We start from the raw sequence: 24,379 nt of genomic DNA, 5'->3' as shown, positions 1-24,379 counted from the left end.
CTGTTTAACATGAAGGGTTTTTTTTTCCCCTTTTTATTCCTCCTTAATTCTCTCTGCCATATAGGCCACTTTATAGTTCCTGCATACCTAAATGACTTCTCCAGGCCAAAGAGCAGTAGCAGCACTGCAGACATTCAGTGGTAGCTTGTGCGTTAACTGACAACATTTCAGCGGTGCCTCCAGCTCAGCTGAAGCCAGGACTGAAACTATAATAGCCCACAGACAGAAAAATTGACCATCTCAGCACCTCAAAAACCTTCATTACCATTCAAACCTAGATATCTTCCCATTTGCCCCATCAGCATTTTTGGCAAAAAGCTATAAAGCCATTAGAAAGCTAAAATTGAAAAATGACTATGTTATAGGAAATGCTTTATTTTTAATACAGTATTGCATTTTATAATTTATTGTATTTCAAATATTTTTAGCCTAGTCAACATATTTATTTTGTTTTGGAAAGGTTGTTTATAGGTTTTTTTGGTTTTATTTTTGGGTTTTTGCTGTTTTTTTTTTACATACAGGTAAAAGAAAAATCACATTCTACGTATCTATTGTGTCCTATGATTTATAGATTAATTATTTCACTGGTCAAGCATTAACCCCCCCACCCCAAAACCTATTTAGAGGCATTTTTCTCATTACACAGCATGGAAAAATTCTTCTATCTTCTTATGCTATTTAACAATACATTTATATTATTTTAAATGCTGAATTGCATTAGCAGTTTGGTCACTGCGTATTGTACACTAAGCCAGAGTATTTTAGTTCTGTTCACTTTTATGAAAGCTGAAAGAATGAGTTTTGCATTGAACATCTGTATCCAATGAAAAATATATTAGGTGTCAGCTTTCAATTCACTGTATTTTATGGCTCCAAAAGGTGGCATTTCTTTGCTAAAACAGACACTCTGACATATTTAACAGTTGAAATGTATTGATTCAAATGAGAGTAATGTTCATAGCCTGAGGAAAAAAATGGCTCTGTATATTTGTATGGGAAAAACATTAAACTCCATTAAAAATGTATAACTCCCCCTACAATTACAAGAAAGCAGTTGCAATGTTTTTATAGAATGGTAATAACATTAAGTATAATAAAAAAACAACACTAAAAGTATGAAAAAAAAAAAAACAGGAGCATGAAGGCTGTCTCAAACCTCCAAGCATTGCTTACCCTCTCTTTTACCACAATTGCCAGATGCCCCTTAAGAAGACAAACTGTTTGACCTGAACACCTACGACTTGGAAACTGTGGGCAGCTATCTCTAAGGCCACCTATTCCTGGGGGCCCTAATGACACCAGACTGGGAGGTGAATGAAAGAACAACTAAAAAGAGCCCATGCCCAGCACACGAGCCCAAGAGGCCAAAGGTAAAGCATTCCTTAAGGGCCGTCTCAGACAACCTTCAGGACAAGGAGGAGGGACTCAAAGACTAAAACAAAGTCCCAAAAATCTGGTTGATTCCTGTATTATTACAGTGGGTTCTTCCACACTTAGTTTAATAACTACAATGCAAGACACCGACTCCAGCCTCTCACCTAGCTGATGGACTATTTTAATTGTTTGCTAAAGTGGTAACACAAAACTACTAGTTTACAAATAGAAATATCTCACTTGTAAATCTCTGAAACGCATCAGCAGAAGGATGAGCTTCTATAACACTGAGGCACCAGTGCGACAACCTCCTGATCCTCTCAAATTGTGTGGTATTTAAACCCACGATAACAAAACACAATAAAAATACAGAAAACAAAGGCCAGTGATTTTATGCACATGCAAAACTGGTTCTTTTCTGATACGGCTACTCCATTTCCTTCATTAGCTGACAGCAAAATAAATAGTTTTGATAGCATTGAGACATTATCACTTTCTTGAAATTGGACATATAAACAATCTCAAAGGCATGTTGATATTAAAGAAAATTATAAAGCCTCTCAACTGAAGAAGAGAAAGTTATAAAGAAAATTATAAAGCCTTAAATAATAAACTGCATCACTGACAGCAGAATTAGTAGAAGTATCATGAATGTATTGATATTCGGATATTTAAATTCTGCATTTCCCACTGGCTTGAGCTGAACACGCTGATGTTGAAAATAAAGGTGCTGCTACAGAATCCTCTTAAACAGCAAAACGAGCAAGAACACTGAGCTGAAGCAGGTTTTGCTTTAATTCAGAATCTAAGAACGACAGTTTTCTCAGAGAAGACTTCCCACCCTTCATCCCCCCAAACTTTTCTTCTCCTTCAACATGCCTTTAAATGCCACACCTGGTCTTCAGCTCAGTGCCTCTCCTGACATCCTTACCTCTCTGTTCCGTTTCTCCAAGCCTACTTCACTTTTGCACCCAAGCAACTTTTACATGCCTCATGCAGCATTCAATGTTTACATGTCCAATTCCTCAGCATCTTGCATTCTCCGGCTCCTTACCTATGAGCTTCTGAAGCCCAGAAAGCTCTGTTAGGAAGAGGCCTCAACACTGCAACCTTGGAGTCCAGACATGTGCCTAGGGCACATCTTACAGGTCCCATGTGCTAAATGAAGTTGGATGGAATAAGCAGCAATATCATAAGCCTCTGCAGCTGGTAAATGGGCTCTGAGAACGTGAAAAAAGATCAGCGCTCTACACAATAGCCAAAGGGGAAACAGAGAAACCATCCCCCTTTACCTGTCCTAAACTACAGACCGGTGATGAGGCCCACTCTTCCTGATGCCAGCCCTTTCCCCTCTGCAGACACACAAGAGAAAACAAGACTGCACTGAAGAGTACAGCAGTCAAGCAAACCCTATTTGCTTTCAAATTGCCATTTTGCCTCTGCTAGAAGATTACTATGGCCCAACTGTGTCAACCGTGCTAATTCCCATGTGAAGTTTTCGGTATCCACAAGAGCATTCTACTAAAATAAGCGTATACATCATCTCCCAAATTTGGAGTGTCCCAGCAGTGAAAGCATTGCTGAGTGTTTTGCTGGCTCTATACATAATAAAAACAAGGCTGAGAGATGATCATGATTTGCAAGACAGCTGGGTCAACACATCTCCTTAACTTTGCCACTGCAAGGATTTCTCAACTGAGCCACCAGAGCTCAACTCAGGGAAATGAGGGGAAGAGATACAACATCCATAGCTCAAATTGTCCTCTCCAGCATACAACCCCCCCACCTCTGCAATGCTAACATGTCCTACTTTGAGGGTGCTATAATGTACAGTATTGTATGAGTCAATCCCATCTGATGCATTGATTTCATCTGCAATGTCCTTTTTCCAGCCCCCAGAACACAGGCAGATAAAATCTATTCAGCAATGGAGCTGTAATGACAAATTGTCCTCTCAGAAGTTCCGAGTTTCTCTGACATGGTTGCAAAAATAACGAGCAAAATGCCTACAAAAGTACTAGTTATTACTAAAAAAAAAAAAAAAAAACAACCAACACAAAACCACAACAATGTCCATGCTAAATTAGAATAAAATGTCCAAAGTCTCAGGGTTAAAAATTCTTACAGCATTATTTTTCAGCTGCACCATGCGTCTCAGTATTCCAATTTGTCACTCAGGTTAAGGTCAGATTCTAGCTATGCCTAATTTCCATCTAATATCAAAACCCTTCATTCATATTATAAAGCGCAATATCCTTCTAGTGTTTTCTAGTTTGTAATTTCGAACCCATACCAGGCTTTGCTGCTGCAAAACTGTCACCATTTTAACTTCCAGTAGCACTGTGTAGGACCTATTTGCCTCTCCACAAAACTTTCCAAAAATACCATCACTTGATCAAACTGCCTCAGAGATGTTCAGCTCTATTCTTGCCTAAAATACTTTCTACGCTTTTTAAAAATAAAAAATAAAAAAAATCTACATTTATTTGAAAAGTTCATGTATCCTTGTTGAGTCATAGTACAAATGAGTGAACAAAATACAGATGAAACAAAACACAATCCAACACGACAAAAGTTAAATTAAATGCATACTAATTTTCTTTATAAATTGAGAAATCCTATTGCATTAAAACTGGCATAAAGACACTCACCATGGAGGCCAAACGAATTATAGCACAGAGCAAACTAGGGTGTAGATACACAGAATCTTATCTGCTCAGTGTTATCTACACATCCATGTACATGAAAATCTACTGACCATTAATGCAAAGTACATATTTTCTCCCATGGAGGAAAAAAACAACAAAAAAAACCACAACAAAACAAACAAAGAAGAGTCCTGCATATCCTCTTGGATGCTGAAAAGTGAGAGAATACAAACAAGGTAACAGCATGCTATAAATTCATACCTATTTTATCTTACTGCAACATTGTCACATGTCCCTCCTCTCATTAAAAATTAACCTAAATTATACAGTAATTAAACAAAATTTGAATTCTGAGTTAATATATTTATATAAATTAATTACTTTAATTCAGTTACACTTTATTTTGAATATGAATTTTAACTTAATGGAATTATTAATTTGAATAACAATGTCTACAAAGGAATTCAAAGCAGTTTAACAAATCACTATCATTTCAGTTCTTCAGGACAAACTCTGAGAAAAGCAGAGCTTGGTGTGAGAAGGTGTGGGGGAATGCATTAAGCAAATGAACTGTGTATGCTGCTTAATTAAAAGAAGGTTGTGCCCGTTTAGTTCTGCACTGCAGAATTTGGTGTCCATATGAAAAATCAGATTTTTAATTATAGTTGGCATTTCAGAACCTCCTGCTGGTTGCTACTTTCTTGCTAAAAAAGTGACCTCATTCCTAAACTTGTCACTGTGAGAACTCTGTTATGAACTGCAAACAAGCTTCTATTTGTTTTAGCGTGCCTCACTAAAACTTCATTGTTTAAAACATTTAAACAATATATTAAATCCTTAATGGAACGTGCTTCTTATGATTCAAAAAATAGTCCTTTGGATTGTTGTCTTGTGGTAATTGGAATGAAGAGTCAGGATTTCTGGATTTTGTTTACCCTCATTGTAAAAAAATTTCTTCCTTATATCTAGTCTAAATCTACCCTCCTTTAGTTTAAAAACATTACGCCTTGTCCTATTGCAACAGGCCCTGCTAAAAAGTCTGTCCCCATCTTTCCTGTAAGCCCCCTTTAAGTACTGAAAGGCCACAATAAGGTCCCCCCAGAGCCTTCTCTTCTCCAGGCTGAACAACCCCAACTCTCTCAGCCTGTCCTCATAGCTCCAGCCCTCTGATCATTTTTGTGGCCCTTCTCTGGACCTGCTCCAACAGGTCCATGTCTCTTCCTGTGCTGGAAAGGACTGTTCACCAGAACAGACTTCCAGAAAAAAACAAACAAACAAACAAACAAACAACAACAAAAAAACCACAAGACCCCAAAAACCACACACTTAAAAATGCTCAAAGTTTTCCTCCAAAATAACTTCAGCAAAAGTTTAATGTAAACATCACCTCCTCTAAAGTATTTTCTCTTCTTTGTTTAATTACTGGCGCGTTCCCCTTAGGATGAGGTATTGTGTAAGTCAAGTATTTCTTTGGTAGAATCCTTTTGACTTACAGAGATCACACAAAAGCCATTTTCCCCGAATGCTCTCAGCAAACAACATACTATTTCCTGGCTCATAGTTTCTAAATGCTGCCCTCTTGAATGAGTGGTATATCCCAAAGAACCATTTCTTTCCTTCCTGCCAGGGACCTACTCTCATTTTCTTTTCACATCTACCTGTTTTTTCTTGACTTTTGGTTTGCATCCTTTTTCATCAACAACATGTTTCAGCTTCGCACACCGAGACACACAGCTGCAACCAGTAAATCCCCAGGTCCCAGCTGCAGCCACTAGATCAGACCCCTCTATGCACAGACTTCCACAAGTCTTAGCAGGCATCACCTTGAGCGGCAATCATCAATCACTAGGCTGCTTGGTCAGCAAAGAGCTATTTAATGGCTCCTTCCGTTCAAAACAATCAGTACACCCATACTCTTTAGGAGGCCTACCAATAAAAATGGAGGAGGTAATGGCAGTAATTAGCACCATTCAGCTTAACGGTATTAATACAGACAACATGGGCAAAAGAACATTTAAAAGGAAATTTGAGGAAAAATAAACACAAAATGAATAATAAAGTTCAATGATGCAACTCCCAAGAATGCTGCGGAGGCAAACTACTTATTAGCTTTTCTGACCTTGCTAACGGTTGCCCTATATGGAGGTAGCTACCTAAACATAACTACCTTTATTTTTGAAACTCAAAAAAGTCTGAAGGACTGAGTACCCAGCTAAGAGCATACAGAGTTCTCTTACTGTCCAGTATCTTTATTTTACCTTATTGTATCTTACCCAGGAGGTTTGTGAGCCACAGGGCCAAATCCTCTTTCATCGGCAGCAAGTTGGCCTCATGTCTACTTGCAAGCCACTGACTGTATTGATGCATATCAGAGAGGCCGGGCCCACGTGCCTTCGGGCTCAGAGCAGTGCACATTGCTTATCCGCTTGTTGGACCTGTTTTATTATATAAGATTAAAAAAAAAGAAAGAAAAAAAAAGAAAAAATAAGTACTTCATATATACCAAATCGAGTTTCACAAATTCTCTTTTTAGAATTGTAGAAGAGAACAGTAACCATGATTCTAAGAAATCAGATGTCAGACAAACAGATGTGGATCTAACACACGAATACAACATCGATGACTGAAGTTTTGTTTTGTTAATGGATCACACTGCAAGTGATTAAATCATAGAGATAAACGTCAACTTCATTTGTACTCACCAAGCTACAGTTGTTGCCAACACATAACCAAATATTCTGCAAGGAATGATTAGAATCAAATCAAAATAAATAAACATTTTACATAAAGATAACAACTCGCTAAGGTGCCTGATCCAAAATCCATTCAAAATAAATGGAAAGCTTCAGAAATTTTTGGATCAGGCCCAAGAAAAACACAGAAACAACCGAGTTACGCTACTACAGCAAACTTACTAACAAGTAACAAATGCAGTTACCAAACAGAATCGGTCTATTCTACAGCTTTACAATAATTAAAGAGAAAAAAAAAACCACACCAAATATATTTACCGAATAGCATTATTTCTTCAGAAAGCAGCACAACAGCTAGTGCTGGTCACCCACACTTCCCAGTTGCACCTTTTATACAAATACTCCTCTGCTCCAGTGACAACTTACTGAAACTTTAGTTTCAGGTAAGACAATACGTCATGTGTTAAATATTAGTTAAGTGTTGTGACTTTTGCAGCAGTCAGAGACGTTAGGCCCACTGGACCTATATCTCTGCTCCTGAAGGACTAATTCCTCCATCTGTGGTGTAATTGTGCTAAGGAAAGGAGGTTATTTTTCGCTCTGAAAAGAAAGTCAGATCTGCACCCTATTGCTTGTACCAATGAGCTGAGTTATTTTCTCACCTGGCAGGCTGTAGCCTGCTGAAGGCCCAGTCACACCAACCAGCACTCACAAGGTCTTACACAGGTGGCACTAGACAGACATTAACTGGGATGGGAGGTCCCTAAGGAAAAGTTCTTTGCCTATTGTCAACCAGCTGATCCACACCAGGCGTGGTTACACCTGTCAGCTGGCTTCAGCTCATAGTAGATTCCAAAAAACACTGTTTCTTTCTGTCCTTTGCATACCTTTCAAGGCCAGTAAGAGGTAATAGTGACCTCGAAAACAACAGCAAAAAAGAACAATTTGTTATACTGTTCCATTGTGGCGTGGAATAACAAGAATACTAAAACCAATACCTTTGCCAAAAAAAGGAAAATGTTTACTGAATGTAAAAAGCAATTGCCTTTCCATAAAATTGTGCGGTAACTGACATTTCAAAATATATGAAGTGCTATTTGGGATATTTTAATGCTTACATTAAAATACTCCGGCATTTTTTTAACCATACCCTGGGTAACTAAACTTGTTTGCAAAAAGATATGCTTAAGCTCTTGTTGAGAGTACCTCACTCCAAATCCTGAAGTTCAACTTGCCCTCGAGAAAGACACAGCTTTCACCACAAATATACTTCTTACTGAAATTAGATGATTTTTTCAGTTGGGGAGGGGGGAAAATAGATGTAAAAAGACTCTACTCCCTTGCATAAATACACATTTCTGAATTATCAGTAGATTTTACGGTTTTTCTAACAAAAGAGATCCTTACGTATGAAAGTTCCTTTGGAAGCAGAGTTTAAGATAGACTAAAGTATGTAATTTAAGCACAGCTCTGTTCTGAAAACTGACTTTGTAAAAATGTCAGCTTGGATTTATGGTTTCCTGGTTGATTAAATCCAAATCATACCTGTTAATTTGGGGCGGGCTGTAAGGGCATGGAAGGAGAAGAATTAGGCTATTAGCTCTGCAAAAAAATCAATCTGGAATGTCACTTCCTAAACAGATTCCTTCGGACTAGATGATAGTAACAGCTAAGGAGTTACAATGACAGTACGCTTAAAGTTGCTTCAAGTCTCTCTGAACCACACAATTTGGTGCTTCATATCACTGCTTTATTTTGGACAAATGGAAACAGAAGCAAGAAGGATAATTGACACCACCATGTCTTCAAAGATTGTATGGGAAAAAATCAGATATAAATATCTCTGTCATATACTTTATTTCCAGGAAAAAGCATTAAAATAATTTTTTGACTGATTTCTGGAGTCTATAAACTCTATTGATAAGGCAAGAACCAGAACTGAAACTAGTTTATTTTCTTGAATTACCTCTGAAATTATGTTGGTAAAAAGTAATAAAAAAAAAGTTTCTCATTCCTGGATGTTCACTTCATATACAATATGCAAATAAAGCAAAGTTGAAATACACCATTTTTTGGCATCATTTTTACAGTTTATTAATACCTATGTATCTAAATATTTAGAAAACAAAATCCTGCAATTTGTTTCTTTTGGTACACAGATTGGAAAAATCTACCTGAACAAAGAAGCACTACTGTACTAAAGGAACCACTTTGACACTACACCTCTTCACTGGAAATAATTTCACAGTTCATACATGCTTTGAGAAAGTGGTTAAACTAGATGACCCCCAGAGGTTCCTTCCAACCTAAATTATTCTGTAATTTTATATTTCAAGGATGCACACAGCAACATGCATCCTGGGACCATAAGTGGGCTCTGCCCTGCTAGGAGTATAAGACATGGCACACACGCTGAGCTGGGTTCACAGGAAAATTATAGAGACAACATCCTTCTCTCTCATCTCAGGAAAGGTCCACCTACCTTATCACTGCCCAGACCGTGTATATGAAGTGCCCTGTGAAACTTGAAGCTAATTAATAACCAACAACATTCTAATACACCTGACAGCCAGCCAGATATGATACAGGGTGCTGCCACCAGTGGAGCTGAAGTAATTCTAAGGTCTGAAAGTTGCATTTCTTTAAGACTAGAGGGTGAAAAAAAAAAAAAAAAAAAAAAAAAAAAGAAGAGGAAAGGCTTCTGGAGCAGCTACATGGAGGCAGCCTGGGTTTCCCCATCAGTCTGTGAAACTAGTACTGCAGTCTGTTTATGCTTCACGCTAATCTCTGTGGAGACACAGACAGAGAATTGGGGGATTTGAGATGTTACTTCAGTTTGGCTCTTACATACAGGGCTGTCTTGAAATATATTCCATACTGACCTACCTCTTGTTTCATAAAACTCAGCAACCAGACTGTGCAAAGGTCTCAAGGAATTTTTGAGACTCACTGAAAGAAGAAAAGTGGGAGAATAAAGAGCTCGGATTTCAGAGGATGCATGGGTGCTTTAGTTTGGTAGTAACTGTGGTGGTAAAAACAGAGAAGATCCAGAGACAAGAAAGGTATTCTGAGTTTAAGGTAGTTTTAATAGGACACAGGTTTTCAGAACAGAAAACTAGGAATGACAAGGAAAGTCAGATAGACAGGTGACAAAGATCCCTAGAAGATGAAAAGGACTCAGGCATCTCTGTACCGGGACTAGGTTTGCTTGACATAGTAGCCCTGAATTAACAATAATGTCTGCGTTAATTTGTGAAGCAGGCATGCAAAGCAAGGATTGAGAAAGTTAACACTGATGAAGAGTCTCCACTGGGAAGAACCCTGAAGAATCACAGATGAATCACATACAATCCAACCTTACCTCTGCGTAAATTTTCTTTAATTTCACTTCCGATAAGAAAGAATTTTCCCCTTCCCCACTACTCTGAAAACACGTCCTACACTTCAGTAAAATACTTTCTTGTTAGAGCAAGAAAATTTCTACCTTGGATTTTTAAAATTAAAAAACAAAACAAACAAAACCAAAAACAAAACACAATCAAAACCAGCCTTCAAGGAGCAGAGCACAATTTATTACCTGTAGCTACTGTCACAAATTCTACAAGTGATATTGTGGGTCAGTTATCAAACTGCAAGCACCAAAAGCTATCAAACTCTTAATCATTCTTTACGCGAACACTGACCACAAACTGAACTTCCAAGTTTAACTTAAGCCTCCACGATACTTCAGTGCTGAAGTACCTAAGCTTCATTAAAATATTCATCTACTTCATTAATTGTAATAGACTATACAGTAACTATTAAAACTTTATCACACACTGGCTGGGATCTGTGAAGAAGCTGAACTAAGATAGTTCGGTGAAGGCGAGAGCAGTTGAGTCCTGATCTCCTTCAAGACCCCTTTGAAGATTCTACTGCAGTCAAAGCCAGGCTCTTGATTCTTCGCTTATTCATCAACTCACCCCCTTAAAATGTCTTAACATTATTTATTTTCTGGTGAGCTGGAGAAAAGTTTATTGGCAATTTAGCAGTGAGGAATTTGGTCAGAGAAATGGACTAACTTGCCACAGAGATAGACAGTAGCATTGAAGGATACATCACCACAGCTGAGGCAAGCCTCTTTGGCTCCAACAACTATTTCATCCTTTCCTTTTGGCAGATGTAAAGTATGAACAAAGTAGCCAAAAAAATATTGGTTTTCCTAATCTCACTGCTTTCTAACAGCAACATCAAATCATCATATATATAGCTCTTTAAAACTAGCCAACACAAACATGTCAAATATTTTATAGAATGTTACACTTCTCTATAAACTATTGAGTCTGACTTGAGATATGCACAAGCATTTTCAAAACTTACCTCTAAATGCTTTGTTCCTCAAAAAGTTACTTCTTCTCCCTACTATTCTGAAGGCAGACAAGGAAAGGTCTTTAACTACTTTTCATTCTGTTTTGTTACAGGTCATATTTATGCAGCACAGCCTTTTTTTCCACCTCTCTCAATAAGAGGACGACATCTCAAATTCTTAGACTTATTGTCTAGCTCAAGAATTCAGTGTGGGATAGTTTACAGTACGCTCAGTGACATGTAACAGATTCAACACACTGAAAGGTTATTCTTCTCTCTGCATCCTTCTACCAAACAGTGAAGTTTTTATTTTGCTTTACAGTAGTACATTTAGTTTTCTGTGTATTGTAGCTCACTGCTTGTATTTTGCCAGCAGTGTAACTTACACTACCTGCTGATTGTTGTCAGTGATCATCAGGTGAAAGCAATGAGAATCAAACAAGTAATCTTCTGTAATTCCACTGGCTTTTGTTGGGATTAACTGGTAGAACAAAAGGATTCAAGAATTATAGACTCTATACTTAAAACACACAGGAGGCAAAGACTGTTTGATCCAGAAAGTAAAACTGGCCACACAATTAGGCACTCACAGTTGCAGATCCCTGGATTCAATTCCATTTCCTATTCCAACCACCTTCCTTACCTGTAAAATTGTGATAATGGTAGTCTTCAACCAAAGGCAAGTATAATTAGGAGGAAAAAATTATTCTAGATAGTGAAAATGTGTATACAAATGTGTGCATGTATGCACAGATATACATACACAGAAAATACACATGCTCCGCCCTATGAATTAATGATACAAACCAGTAAGTTTTTACTCCAAATTACCCAGACAGTTCCAGCATATATACATAATGGCTTATACTGAGTGGTTCCTGGTTATGCAGTCCTCTCTATATTACCCTAGTTTCATTGTCGCTTCAGCCTTATTCCTCCTTACAACACATGCATTAATTCTCAAACAAAAGGAGGCTTGGACCACCCCTTTCAACTTGCTCCTAAGATTCAATCCTTCCAGGTCAGGGATGAAGAAGACTTGCTCAGTCACTTGCTCTTTATGACTAGGCTTAAGAATTAGCATAGAAATTCAGTATCCAGCAACAGAAGCATTTTTCCTTCTATGTGTATTCAGTTAGAAAAGAATAAAAATATATTAAAAGTGTCTATGGAGGGAAAAAAAAAACAACTATGAAGCAAATACAGAACTGTGTTTAGACACCAGTCAAAGAATTTCTGATGCAAAGGTCATATACGATGTCCCCTTTGTATCATACCAGCTTGACTGTGACACTGGGCAACAGATATCTGTTTTGGCCCACCCAGGTACCATTGCCTAGCAGGCGAGCTAATTGACTGGCTCTGTTCTGTTGGCAGTTAAAACAGAGTCATCCAGGACTCAAGATTTGCACATGTGCCAATTCGGTGGCCCAGTTGCTCTACAAAGCTGGAACAACTGGAACAGAAGGTGGCATAACTCTGCCTTGGACGCTGGATTCAAAGACTATTTCATAAAATCCTCATATAATTAAATATGCTGGCTTTAAGCTTGTGAAATGAGGTCTCTTGTAATATGACTGAGGAAGCACGTTAGCTATCAGTTGTAGAAGAAACAAAACTTCACGCACACAAACGTGCAATAGCTTTACTGTCAGCAGCAGAGAGAGCAGACAGCAACTTAGACAAGAGCAGCAATAGTTTTCTCTGAAGGAACTGGAACCTGAGCACTAGACTGCACATTGGCTTTGACAGAGGGGTATCGGCTATAACTGCAGACAATCTCCTGCTGTCTTAGAGAGAAGGTAATGCTATTGGAAAGCAGCCATCCTGGAAAGAGAGGAGACAGAGGATCAAAAGCCAGAACAGAGCTCATGAGTATCTGGCAAGGGTCTCTGCTGGATCTCCCTGCTAGTTCTAATCACCTCAAGCAGATGGAAAAGAACAGAACTTTTGAAACTTTACTGGAGTTTAAGTGGACTGTGCAAAGCATTCACTTACTGTAACTACAAGTTGGGTGCAAAAGAGGCTTAAATAAAACAGTCAATGTTCATAAACAGATTAAGTTGCAGCAACAAAATGCACGTTTGTGCAAGCAGAAGTGAGGCTGCCCACAATTTGAGACTTATATCTGCAATCACCACTTTCACATAAGCAAGTGCCAGTTTTACACACATAGCACATCCGAGCATAAATATGTTCACATTTGAAAACTGATTGCAGTTTTTCCTCCCTCGGTGTTGGTGTATTTTTCAGGTTTGGAGAGTATATCGTTAGTTGACAGGCTAAAGGCTGCTCTTGTTTTTCCACCCACTCACCCATGTACATACATATGTGTATACACACACACATACGCAGAAAGGGGGGGGGGGGGGGGGGGGGGAAGATATATGAATGTCTTCCTTTGAGAGCCACAGAGGTAACTAACAATTTCTGTAATTGATATTTTTACTGTCAGGAAACTGTTCCCTATGGTGAGACCTGCTAGACAGTGGAATAATTTCCCCAAGTGAAACCATGAAAGCTCCCCTACTTGAAATCCTTAAAATCGACTAAAAGAAGCAATAGAAAAAAAAACCAGAGACCTGTCACTCACTGGTAGTTACTCAGTCAATCTTTACCATCTGCAATTTCCAGTTTGCTACAAAACAGTAATCACACTCATTTCGTCCCATGCCAATGTAAAAACAAACACAATCACTCTTAAAGTGATTCTGCTACTACATCACATTGCTTCTCTTCAAGTGGTATTATAGAGCTCTCCCTTCTGTAAGAAACACCAGGTCATTCTTGTCTGCATCATCCTAGATACCTATAGCTGTAATCTTAGTTTTCTCACTACCATAAACAAGCAGATAAAGCATAAGCTCACAAATGCAGCAAGCATATTTTTGTAAGGAAATTCAATTTTTCTAGTTATTTTATTATCCTTATAAACTATACCACAACCAATTTAGCCCAAGGTTTCTGGAGCTTTCCCAGATTAACTTGGAGCATACTGTACATGTTAGGAGCAGGGGGAGGGGCACTGGAGGGGAACCACCATCTGAAACTCATTAATCAATTAGAATTTTTAAGGGCTTACATCAAAATGTGATCTACACTGATAAAGTAAACTTTAATCACAAGAAGCCTTTGTCCTTTACGTTATGAATATACTTGTTACAAATGTGTGCAGTACTTTGAGTGGAGGATAGAGAACCTGGCACAACAGCTTACCGATACTTTAGACCTGTAAGGCCCTTGGTCTGAAGCCAGACCAGAACGAAGTTAACCGCACTTAAAAATCTGAGCTAATCATTGGAAGCCTAGACGTTTTCAGGACTATGCCTAGGAGAAACAATTTTGTTGCCTTGATAATGTCTCCTCTACCAAAAGGAAAGCAAAGAATCCTTCTCACACAGACCAAAACAAAACTTTAGGAATGTTCAATATCTACTTGCTCATAAAATTATAACTTCTGGAAACTGAGCCCGATTCCTAACACAGCCCAAAAACTTTCAAGTTGATTTCTCTTTGCCTGGCTCTTACTGCATGTTTTTCTGCTTGTCTAAGCAAAATAGACACTAAAAATTAATACAAAATAAGTTTCAACCTCCACCAACTAGAAAAGGAAATACATATTTAAACTGACATATCACATGTTACGAGGAGTATAAGCGTGTCTCTTGCTGCAAGCACACTATGCACACGGTATTACAAGCTGACTCCCAATCATCAGCTTTGCTTTTAATTAGGAAGTTCCATTTCCAAATCCTCTCCTGAAATTAGCATGAAGCTTAACTGAGGGGTGCGAAGTGGAGTCAAAGAGGTATTTTGGATAGTAAGAGTGCCAATTTAAATAAGACTGAAGGTAAAATAAATAAAGTGACCAAATAAGTCAGTAGCCTAAAGTGAGTAAGAGCCAGAAACTTGAGGATAATACTGACTCCTCCTCACCTCACCACCTCCATCTAGATTTGGTTTGGTTGCTGTTACAACTAGGGTACCATGGTATAATACTGATCAGATGGCCAATGGTACCATATGATACGAATTTAGGAATGTCAGCTAATTTCCTATTAAATCACAAAACCATCATAAAACCATTACACTTGGCCCAGCATCTACTCCATAGTGAAGAAACCATTCATAATTTAGTATACATAGAAACTGAAGAATACTTCTTTTGTTCATTTTTAATTTCAGAGTTATGTCAGAACTGTGCTGGAACTGCACTGGGGAGCCCACAGTGCATCCTTCCTGGTGCCCCACGAGCCCTTCTCCCCTAGGAGCACGCAAAACCAGTAAAGCCAGCAGGCTCAGCTGACACACACCACTGCAGCAGGATGCTGACAGCAATCCTAGATAAGGAAGACATCAACCTTCATTTCTTATAAGTAAAGCGCTAGTAAAAAAACAGAGCCCTCTTAAAGTCAAACTTTGCCCTCCTGAGATTTGAATCTAGAGCCTGAAGAGGAAAGCAAGAACCTGGAAGGATGGATTTTTGGAATAACAGAGGTCTCACCCCTCCTGCCCTTTGGGGCAGCGGAGGGGGCAGGCCTGGAGCGCCCCAGAGCAGCCACCCACCCGGCGGCAGGGCTTTGGCCGCCTCCCACCCACCACTTGCCGCAGCCTCCGATGCGGGCGCTCGCATTTCCCACGAGAGCTGCAAAACGTACAAACCCCGTCCTCCTCTCCCTCTCCTCCAGCCAGCAACCAACCCGCGGCTACGCGGAGCGGCCCGAAAGATAAGCCAGTTGTTGAGGGGGGCGAAGCACACAGCGAGTAGGAACTACCCCAAAGACGGGCTGGAAACGCGACGCCGCCTCGCAAGGGGAATCCCCCCTCGTTTTGCCCGCATCGCTCCGAGCGCCCGGCAGCCGTGCCCCCCTCCCCCGCTCTCACCCGCCGCGGAGCCCGGCTCTGCGCTGCGTCGGGATGCGTTTGTCCTCCTCGGGGCCCCTCCACGGCAAGGCTGAGCTAATGGCTTTGCCATGAGTGCTGGAAGCGCTGCTCCCAGGTCTGCCCCTCGGGGGCAGGACCAAGCAAACCCGCCACGGCCCCCGGCCCCTCCGCGGGATAGCCCGGGGCGGTCCAGCCAAGCAAGCCCCGGGCTAACCGCGGCGAGCCCCCGGTGAACCGCTCATAGAGCTGCACCACACACCCACGCACGCTCTCATTCCGTCTCCGCGATGCTTTCAAACTCCAGACAGACAGAGCGGGAGGAAAAAGAAAGTAATAAAACCAAACACAAAACCCCACAAGCAGAAAGAAACCGCCCCCCGCCCGCAGCGCGGTGCCCGCCACCGAGCCCTGCCGCTTCCCCCGCGGGACCCCCACCGCCGCCCAGGGGACACGGGGCGGGTGAGAAAGAAACAAAAGCACCTACTCCACAGCAAGGAGCCGCCGAGCGAAGCTCACCTTTCCCGCTTCTCTCCCCGGCCCCTTGCGCTTTAAACTCGAAGGCAGCCGGCGAGACGCAAGAAACGCTCTCAATTTAAAGGAGCCCGGGCTGCGGGCTCCGCCGTGGGGTCGGCAGCGAGCCCCGCTGGGCAGGCAGGGCTCCCCCCGCCGCCGGGACAGGCAGGGAGTCAGCCAGGGCTCCCGGCAGGGCTCCCCCCGTCGCCGGGGCAGGCAGGCAGGCAGGGGTCCCCCTCCCCCGGGGCAGGCAGGGCTCCCGGGGTCGCACTCACCGTCCCCCCGCCTCCGGCAGCCGCCGCCGTCCCCCCGCGCTGAGCTGAGCAGACCAGCAGCAGCCGCGCTGCTGCTCTTCATACTTCTGTCCGCTCCGCTCCCTGCTCTCTTTGGGAAACCCTTCTTTTTTTTTTTTTTTTTTTTTTCAATTTTTTTTTTTTCCTCTCCGAAACCTATTTCCTATATTTCAGCAGTCCGCACAGACTGAACGGAAGTTAAATACTTACTTTTTTTCAGAGGGACGGCAAACGCAGTTCACACTGATTTACCCTTGAAATGCTGAGATATTGTATTACAGCCCTTGGCAGCAAGTTGGTGCTTGGGTCCGTTTCTCTTTTATTATCATTACTCCTTTCCAAGACTCTTGATTATGGAAAAAGAAAAAAAAAAAGGGGGGGAAATTTCACATGCAAGATAAAACTCTCTTTTTCTTTAATTTGACTAGTTGTCTCTGGAATCTTTTAATACTTAATAGCACTTCCTTTAATTGTCACTTTTTTTTTTCTGGCTAAAGGAACTTCTTAGGGAGCTTTGCTTTATCACATATTTCTCCAAGACGATTTGATGCCACCTTGCAGTCTATTTTGAACAAAAAAGTATGCTGTTCATAAATTAATCATTCTTACGTTACACTTCTAGAAGAGTGGTGGGTAGAGGTTTTGTTTGCTCTTGTACGTCTGTGCTTCGTTTGCCAAGCTAACTCTTAGCACACCTTCATTTCAGTCACTTCATTCTCACCTTATTTCATTTTCATGACATTTCAACATTTTGTTAAATGTCAGAGATAACCTTCTCCAACTGTTGTTTATTCGCTTATTCCCTGCACAGAGAAGCCCCTTTCGTGAATTCAATAGCGGGAAACAGATGTTCAGACTTCTGCTTCTCTTAATGCATGGATGTAGATTGTCTTGTTGAGTTTCCTAATGGTATCATGTTATCACTTTCCATAAGAGCACTCCAGTCAAACAGCACACTTATTTTTTTCTTTCACAGTGTAGATCCACTTAATTAAATTGTTCTAGCCGAAGAACATTACATATAATTATACTGAAAGAATTGTTTTAACCTGATTGCTGAAACACACATCAAGCTGACCCGTATTTTTTATTTACATTCATTTCTTTGTACTCTGATCTGCTGGGAAAACTTGATTTGCACCATTAATGCCGGGCTATTCCTCAATAATTGCACTGTAAGCAAATTCCTGTTCTCTGAGTAGCAGATGTTCATTTCTGGCCAATCAGAATACACACATATTTTGTAATTTATTGTATTCCTATACTCATATTATGCTGTTCTGATGGCCTATTAACTGCTGTGATGAGTGCTACTTAAATGAGAGCATTTCATCAGCACGCTGATGTATTTAAGTATGATGAGCTCTAGCCATGTACTATGTGAGCAACAGTACAGATTTAAAGGAACTCCTATGGTTAGCATGGTTAGCATCAATGGTTAGCAACATTTGGATGCCCCTGGGAATGATGGTTTTCTTTGGCTCATTTTTTTTTCTGAACAAGAAATTGAAGAAAAAAGCCCTCAAGTGTCCTAAAAAACACTGGTGTGGAACAGATAAGCAGATTCCTGTATGCACTTAATTATCTTACAGAGGGTTTGTCTGACCTTTCACTAATGAGCAGCTATTTAAACCCAATTTCTGTGTCACCTCAATACAAAAAACAGCTTGATATGAGAAGACCAATTCTATTAAGGCATCTTCTATACTTAAAAGTCCTGGCACTTCATAGAGGAGTTGGAAAACATTCCCCTAAGCAGCAGTTACATCTCCAGTAAAAGCTTCTCAAGGTTCACGTGTACTCTTGAAGTTATAAGATTCCTACGAAGTTTAGGAGCAACTCTACATAGGGAGTTAAGCTGAGGCTTTTCCAGGTGTCATGCAATAAATCTTGTATGTGCATTTACATGGAAGGGCTGAAAAAACAGTTGGAAGATTTTGAAGACAAAGTTGGTTGTGCACTCCTCGATACGGTCAGTTTGTAACAAAGAATAATCTAACATCAACTGGTAGTAGAAGAGCATGCATTCATAGATACATGTCCTGCCTTTTATTATTTCAGTCATCAGTTTATTACCATCACTTCATAAAGAATTGACAGTAGACTAGCAATATGCAACACCCAGTACAACAGTTAAGCAAAACAGAAACCTGAATGTTATATCAAATCCTATACAAGCAAGACTGAGTGGAACACAGTGCCAAGTGTGCGTCTGAAATGTACATTATATAAATGCTGTGGAAGTTTCAGTAGTGACGCCACAGTTATGAATGCACTGAGATTCACACTTCAAGCAGGACTACTTTTCTGTTTCACACTTAAACATTAGAATGTGGCTTTCAAATTTGACGCAGTAACTTCGGAGCCACAGCACAAATAAATTTTCTACATAAGGTTATTTCAATAACATCCTTGCTAAACTTTGTAATGTAAATACACAAAAGTTTCCTTGTGAAATGCTATCAATTTCTTCACTATTCCTCTACACACACAATCTTAGCTCCCCACACTTCCAACTTCCACTGTCCATGTGTTCTGATAATATTTTTGACACAGCCTACTTCCAAACAGATAAGAGGATGAGTGGCATAGGAATAAATGATGATTTGAAGACAGACATGGGAAAGAGAAGAGAGAAAGGGAGTGAGGAGTTACAGTGAGGAAGGTAAAGCTTGTTTGGGAGTCATATGCACATGCAGGGAGCCTGAGCAAAATTATTACCATGACTAGGACAAAATGGTTCTACACATTGTCATTTAGATAATTTTAACAATAGGAAGGGAATATTAACTCTCAAAATAAATAGAAGAGGGTTCTTTCCAACCCTATGATTCTATGTGTCTAGTTGGCTGAGATGCAGCAAAGATCTAAAGATCTAAGGATGTCATAAACTTTCTATGATTTGTGACAACAGTTCAGGATTAATGATTCTGAAAGATTTACTCTAACTTGGTTACACGTTATAAATCCCAATGCATACATAATTAGAGATGAAATTCTGGAGCATGAGGTCAGCAAGGATGATCACAATGGGCCATTTTTAACCATGAAATTCCTTAGCTCTTTTCTAAAACTGTCTTATAATCACCATCTCTGGTGATTTGCGGATGCTATATCATTCTGTGGCATTATCAGGATTTTCTTAAGAAGGTGGCTTGCAGGTGACTTACAAATGTGGAGAGAAAATTACCTAGAAGGGTTGTCAATGCACGGGGAGCTGAAGCAACAGTCATTAAAGGGGAGGAAGAAAAGAGAGCAGGAGAGGGAGAATGTAGAGAGGAGGTTGAAGTTCTCAGTGGGCAGAGACACAGGTATCTGGTTTGGTGTATCTCTAGGTCATGTTTCCCTGGTGATTTTCCAAATTTCCCAAATACTCCTTTCTTCAGTATGTAATTAGTGTCACAACTGACCATTATAATAGGAGTGAAATATAATGGATACAGTGTAATTCATGACTGGCATCCCAATTATACATCAACTCTTAAAGCACATACGGCCATTAAACAGGACATACCTTGGTCAGCTAAGAGAACAGAAGTGGGAGAGAACAACTGAGGTGAGTAGCAGAAATGATGAATAGTGTAAATTGAGTAGAGAATGTCATACCTGTTGATTTTCTTGCTAGAACATGAAAACTCTATGGAGCAGCCACAACGAGCACAGAACGTGTTTCATAAATGACCTAGCATTGTCCCAATATTATACTACTTCCTTTGCAAAAAGATTTCCATGTCTGCCCTATGGGCCCATGATCGATAAATATATCCTTGTGGAGCTCACTCACAGGTGGCAGATACCACCTAATTTTACATTTTTGCTAAAACAGTTGGAATATAATATATAAATCACAGTTACAATGTGTCCCATGTTTGGCAATTTGAAGAATATGTGGAAAAAGCATGAATGGGTAAAACAAAATTAATGCAGTCATGCATGATTTTCTATTTTAATTACCATGAAGATAAGGCATGTTGTAAGTTAGTTACATCATCTGATAATTCAGTTCAATGCATACAATGATTTTGCAATCAATTGAACTTTTACCAGACCTGCAGTGGAATACCTATTTTAAAGCTCTACTAATAAATTGCAGACAATTCCTTCACCATAAAAGTAGTATGGTTTGTCTTTCCACGTTGTAAACTTACTATGCCAGAAATTTACATTTATTCATATAATTGTACATGACTTAAAATAATTACAATTTTCATGAAACTTTTTTTGTTTTTAATCTTAAATGTGAAACTAACTGCTGTACTCTGAAAAAAGACCCACAAGTTTTCATCATTGTAAGCCTATATAGAAGTTAACTGTTTCTTTTGCATCATATTTACTAAAACACATCTACTTCTAATCTTTTGTAGTAATCTTCCTCAGCGAAAACACCTGGATGAAACCTGACCCAATAACAGACAGTTTTCTATCATCATGGAGTACACATACTTGAATTGACTTACTATGCACCAGCATATATAGACTGCCCAGAAGCTACAGGTGTATAGTACGTGCATCACTGGGACATATATTATGAAATATGCACCACTGGCACGAAGTGATCACAATTCTGATTTATGCAGAAAGCAATTTTTTGGCTGAGTGTCATAATAGTTCATTTATGGATACAGAGCATGCAGTTGACATGACAAGAAAAATACTGGAGTTGACACAATGATTAGCAGGGCAAAGTCTATGTTCTGTTTGATAATTAAAGTGTAATGGTCTGTCTCTAAACAAACCGGTGCCTTAAACATTAACACGGCAGAATGTTATTATTATTTGTTTCTTAAATATGAGGATCTCAGATACTACATTAGTAAAGATCATTTAAATGCCTACATAGGTCTCAAGACACCTTCCTTCCTTCTTCAAGTGAAATCAGTGATACTTAAAGAACTCAGGATTGTCTAACTATAACTCATACTGCACTGCCTTCTCCACCAGACAATGTAGCAACTGAAAGTGACTCAGGAGACCATATAGCAACTGAAACTAACTCAAATACCTGCCAGAACTAGCCCAAATGTAAATAAAGTGATGGGAAAAATGCATATCTGTTTATTTATCTCTGTTCCTGTTCCTTTTATTTTGCAAGACCCCCAGATTTTGTGCTTGATTTCTAATTGGGATGGAAAAGTCATTAAAATAAGATGCTATCTAAGATCACATAGAAGCATCAGATTTTAACTATGAAGAGCACAAGAACAGCAATGAGAAAAAGAGGATCTAGGAATGCCAACAGCTACCACAGCAACATTGTCTTCTTGTATCAGAAGTGTTCTGGAATCATTTTATCAACTGCTTCTTGTATAGTAGCTGACTCAAAATACGCAAACCAGTTTTCATAGGAATTAACAGGTAAGCGCTGTTCTGTGGGAGGCAATTTACAAACAGACCAGATGCACGTGTCACAGTTTCTTGAAAGCAACAAATTTTCCAGACCAAGAATACCAGAAGATCAATTCCTTATTCAAGAACTCAAAAATTCTTTTAAACTGAAAATGTCTTAACAGAGTAGTAACATCTGACCACCTGCTCCCCCTTTGGCGGGTCAAAATCCTGCCTTCCCTCTTTTTCTCTTTGCCTTTCAATGTCTTCCTTCTCCTCACACATACCCAGGTTTCTCTTAAAATCATCAATATTTGCTGCTTCAATTTCCCTTCCCATTAACTTATTCCCTTTGTTATTGGACTTTGTATGAAAATAACTTGTTGAGTTTCTATTTATAATAAACCAGGACCCAGTTCTGTCCCTAATGTCACCCACAGCAAAACTCCCTTTAACATTAATGAGATCATATGAGGGGGTTTTTTTGTATGTACTTTATAAGAAATAAATTATCAGCATTAATTCCAAATCTGAGAGAACTACAGATGTAGCTTTAAATAGCCACAGATATAGCTTTAAATCTCTTCTTACAGTCCTATGGACTCAAAGTCTTCATAACTTCATCATATCCACTTTGATACTTTCCCACATCACTCTAGTCCATGCTTCTCAGAGACATTATCATAATATTTTACTGAATGGGGAGAAATATATTTCAATAGGATAGTTAGTGATCTGATATCTCTAAATGAAAATGTTACGCTCAACCCAGAAGAAAATATGTGGCATACAGAGGTATCTCTACAGGCCTATGTGAGACAAATACATCTTCCTTCCCTACTGGCTACCTACCGAAAATACAGCAATTTCATAGAGCTACTTTAGCCTAGTCACTGGAACAACTTCTGCAATCCAATTTAGGATCCTGTTTCCATTTGAAAACGCCACAAAGCAGCAGCTTCTTTGGCTATCTATCTCACAAGTTCAGTTCTACTTTCCTTACATTGTTCTGTCCGTGAAGTAAAAAATGGCAGACAATTAATTCTACCCCACTTGAAGTGATGCATGCTCATGAAACGTGTAATTTGTAATAAACCTGCCTTTGCAAAAACAAAATTCAAGATCTTCCTTGCCTGGCCAGCAACGTAAAGGAAGAGAGACAGGTTGGCCCTTATAGGCAAAAATTAGGTGTTCACTTACATTTCTGTGAGTTTGATTTTCTTGCCACACTGCCTTCATAGTTCTCCCAGCCTTTGTCCTGGTGCTTCTGACACCACTTTTCAGCATTTATTCCTCAACCCTACACTTTCTCCATCAACATTTCAAATTAATTTTCCTCAGAAGCTATTGTTGAGATACTACTTCTGTTGCTATTCCTTTCCAGGTTTTTTCCTCCAACTGCTCAGTTCAGTCAATCTTATACCTTAGGGAATGCTTGGAGTCTAGCATTCCTTTTCATTCTTCTATTAAAGTGGCATCATTGAAGCACCTAATGGAAAGAACACCATTCCCTCTGCACTGTATTACACTGCCAAATGAAACAGGGCGAATGCCAGCTCATTTAATGAGTATAAGTTATTCCTGTCTCATGGGGGTTGGGAGACTTGGTTACTTTTCCCAGGCCTGCAAATTTATCTGTTGCAGGACTTTTGTCTTTGTCAAATCACTTCTAATTTCAGTTTCCCCATCGGTAAAATAGGCAGAGTAATAAAAACTTTCTCTTCTAAAGTAGTCTGACGTTACTGGACAGTGAGAGTTATATAAAGATGGGCTCGATTTATTAATTCAATTTATGGAAGAATCCTGCACATATTTCCCTTCTCTGTCTTTCCTTCTTCCTTATCCTGCAAGCCACATATCTGGTAAGATGCTATTAGAGAAGGGAAGTAAGGCAGTTTGGGAATAATCTTGGCTCTGGTAATCACTTGCTGTCATAACAAAACAAGAAATGTCTGTGTGATTTTGGGAAAGTTACTTAATCTTCCAGATGCTTCAGACTTCCAATCTGCAAGATTATTAAGTATATCTCAGGAGGGCTGCGAGGTAAGAGACACCTATTAAACATTTTGATGTCACAGACTAAGGATTCAACAGAAATGATAAATACTACTTTTTTAATGTATTACCTCTTTTGCAAGCATTCTTCTTGCTGTGACTAAGTTGCTCAATTCCAGAATAGTCTCTGTAACATTATTCTTCATGTAAGGGCATGTTGTGGAATGGCAGTTCCCTTCAGAAGAATCTTCCCCGTTCACAGCATTACACTCTGAAACGTGATAGGGAAATATCTAATTGCTGACAA

The 24,379-nt window shown here is 39.6% G+C and overlaps 1 protein-coding gene across 4 annotated transcripts in view; it reads right to left on the bottom strand.

Moving 5' to 3' along the window:
- The window catches only part of GAS2 (growth arrest specific 2), a 98,067-nt gene extending 81,070 nt beyond the window's left edge, over positions 1–16,997 (bottom strand). Inside the window, exons 1-2 of one of the 4 annotated variants that reach the window (XM_054200387.1) lie at positions 16,963–16,997; positions 6,296–6,457 (exon numbers count right to left, since the gene is read on the bottom strand). In XM_054200387.1, coding sequence (XP_054056362.1) covers positions 6,296–6,437 — 142 coding nt within the window. In that variant the 5' untranslated portion in view covers positions 6,438–6,457; positions 16,963–16,997. Of the gene's footprint in view, positions 1–6,295; positions 6,458–15,946; positions 16,137–16,462; positions 16,631–16,734; positions 16,858–16,962 lie in introns of those variants that run through there. The other 3 variants (XM_054200385.1, XM_054200383.1, XM_054200386.1) reach the window with 3 other exon arrangements.
- Between the last annotated feature and the right edge of the window lie 7,382 nt (positions 16,998–24,379).

The sequence above is a fragment of the Rissa tridactyla genome, chromosome 4 (assembly GCF_028500815.1).
Source record: "Rissa tridactyla isolate bRisTri1 chromosome 4, bRisTri1.patW.cur.20221130, whole genome shotgun sequence".
NCBI classification, from domain to species: Eukaryota; Metazoa; Chordata; class Aves; order Charadriiformes; family Laridae; genus Rissa; species Rissa tridactyla.
The sequence above is the reverse complement of the archived record's forward strand: the minus strand, read 5'-3'. Positions and strand labels throughout refer to the sequence as shown.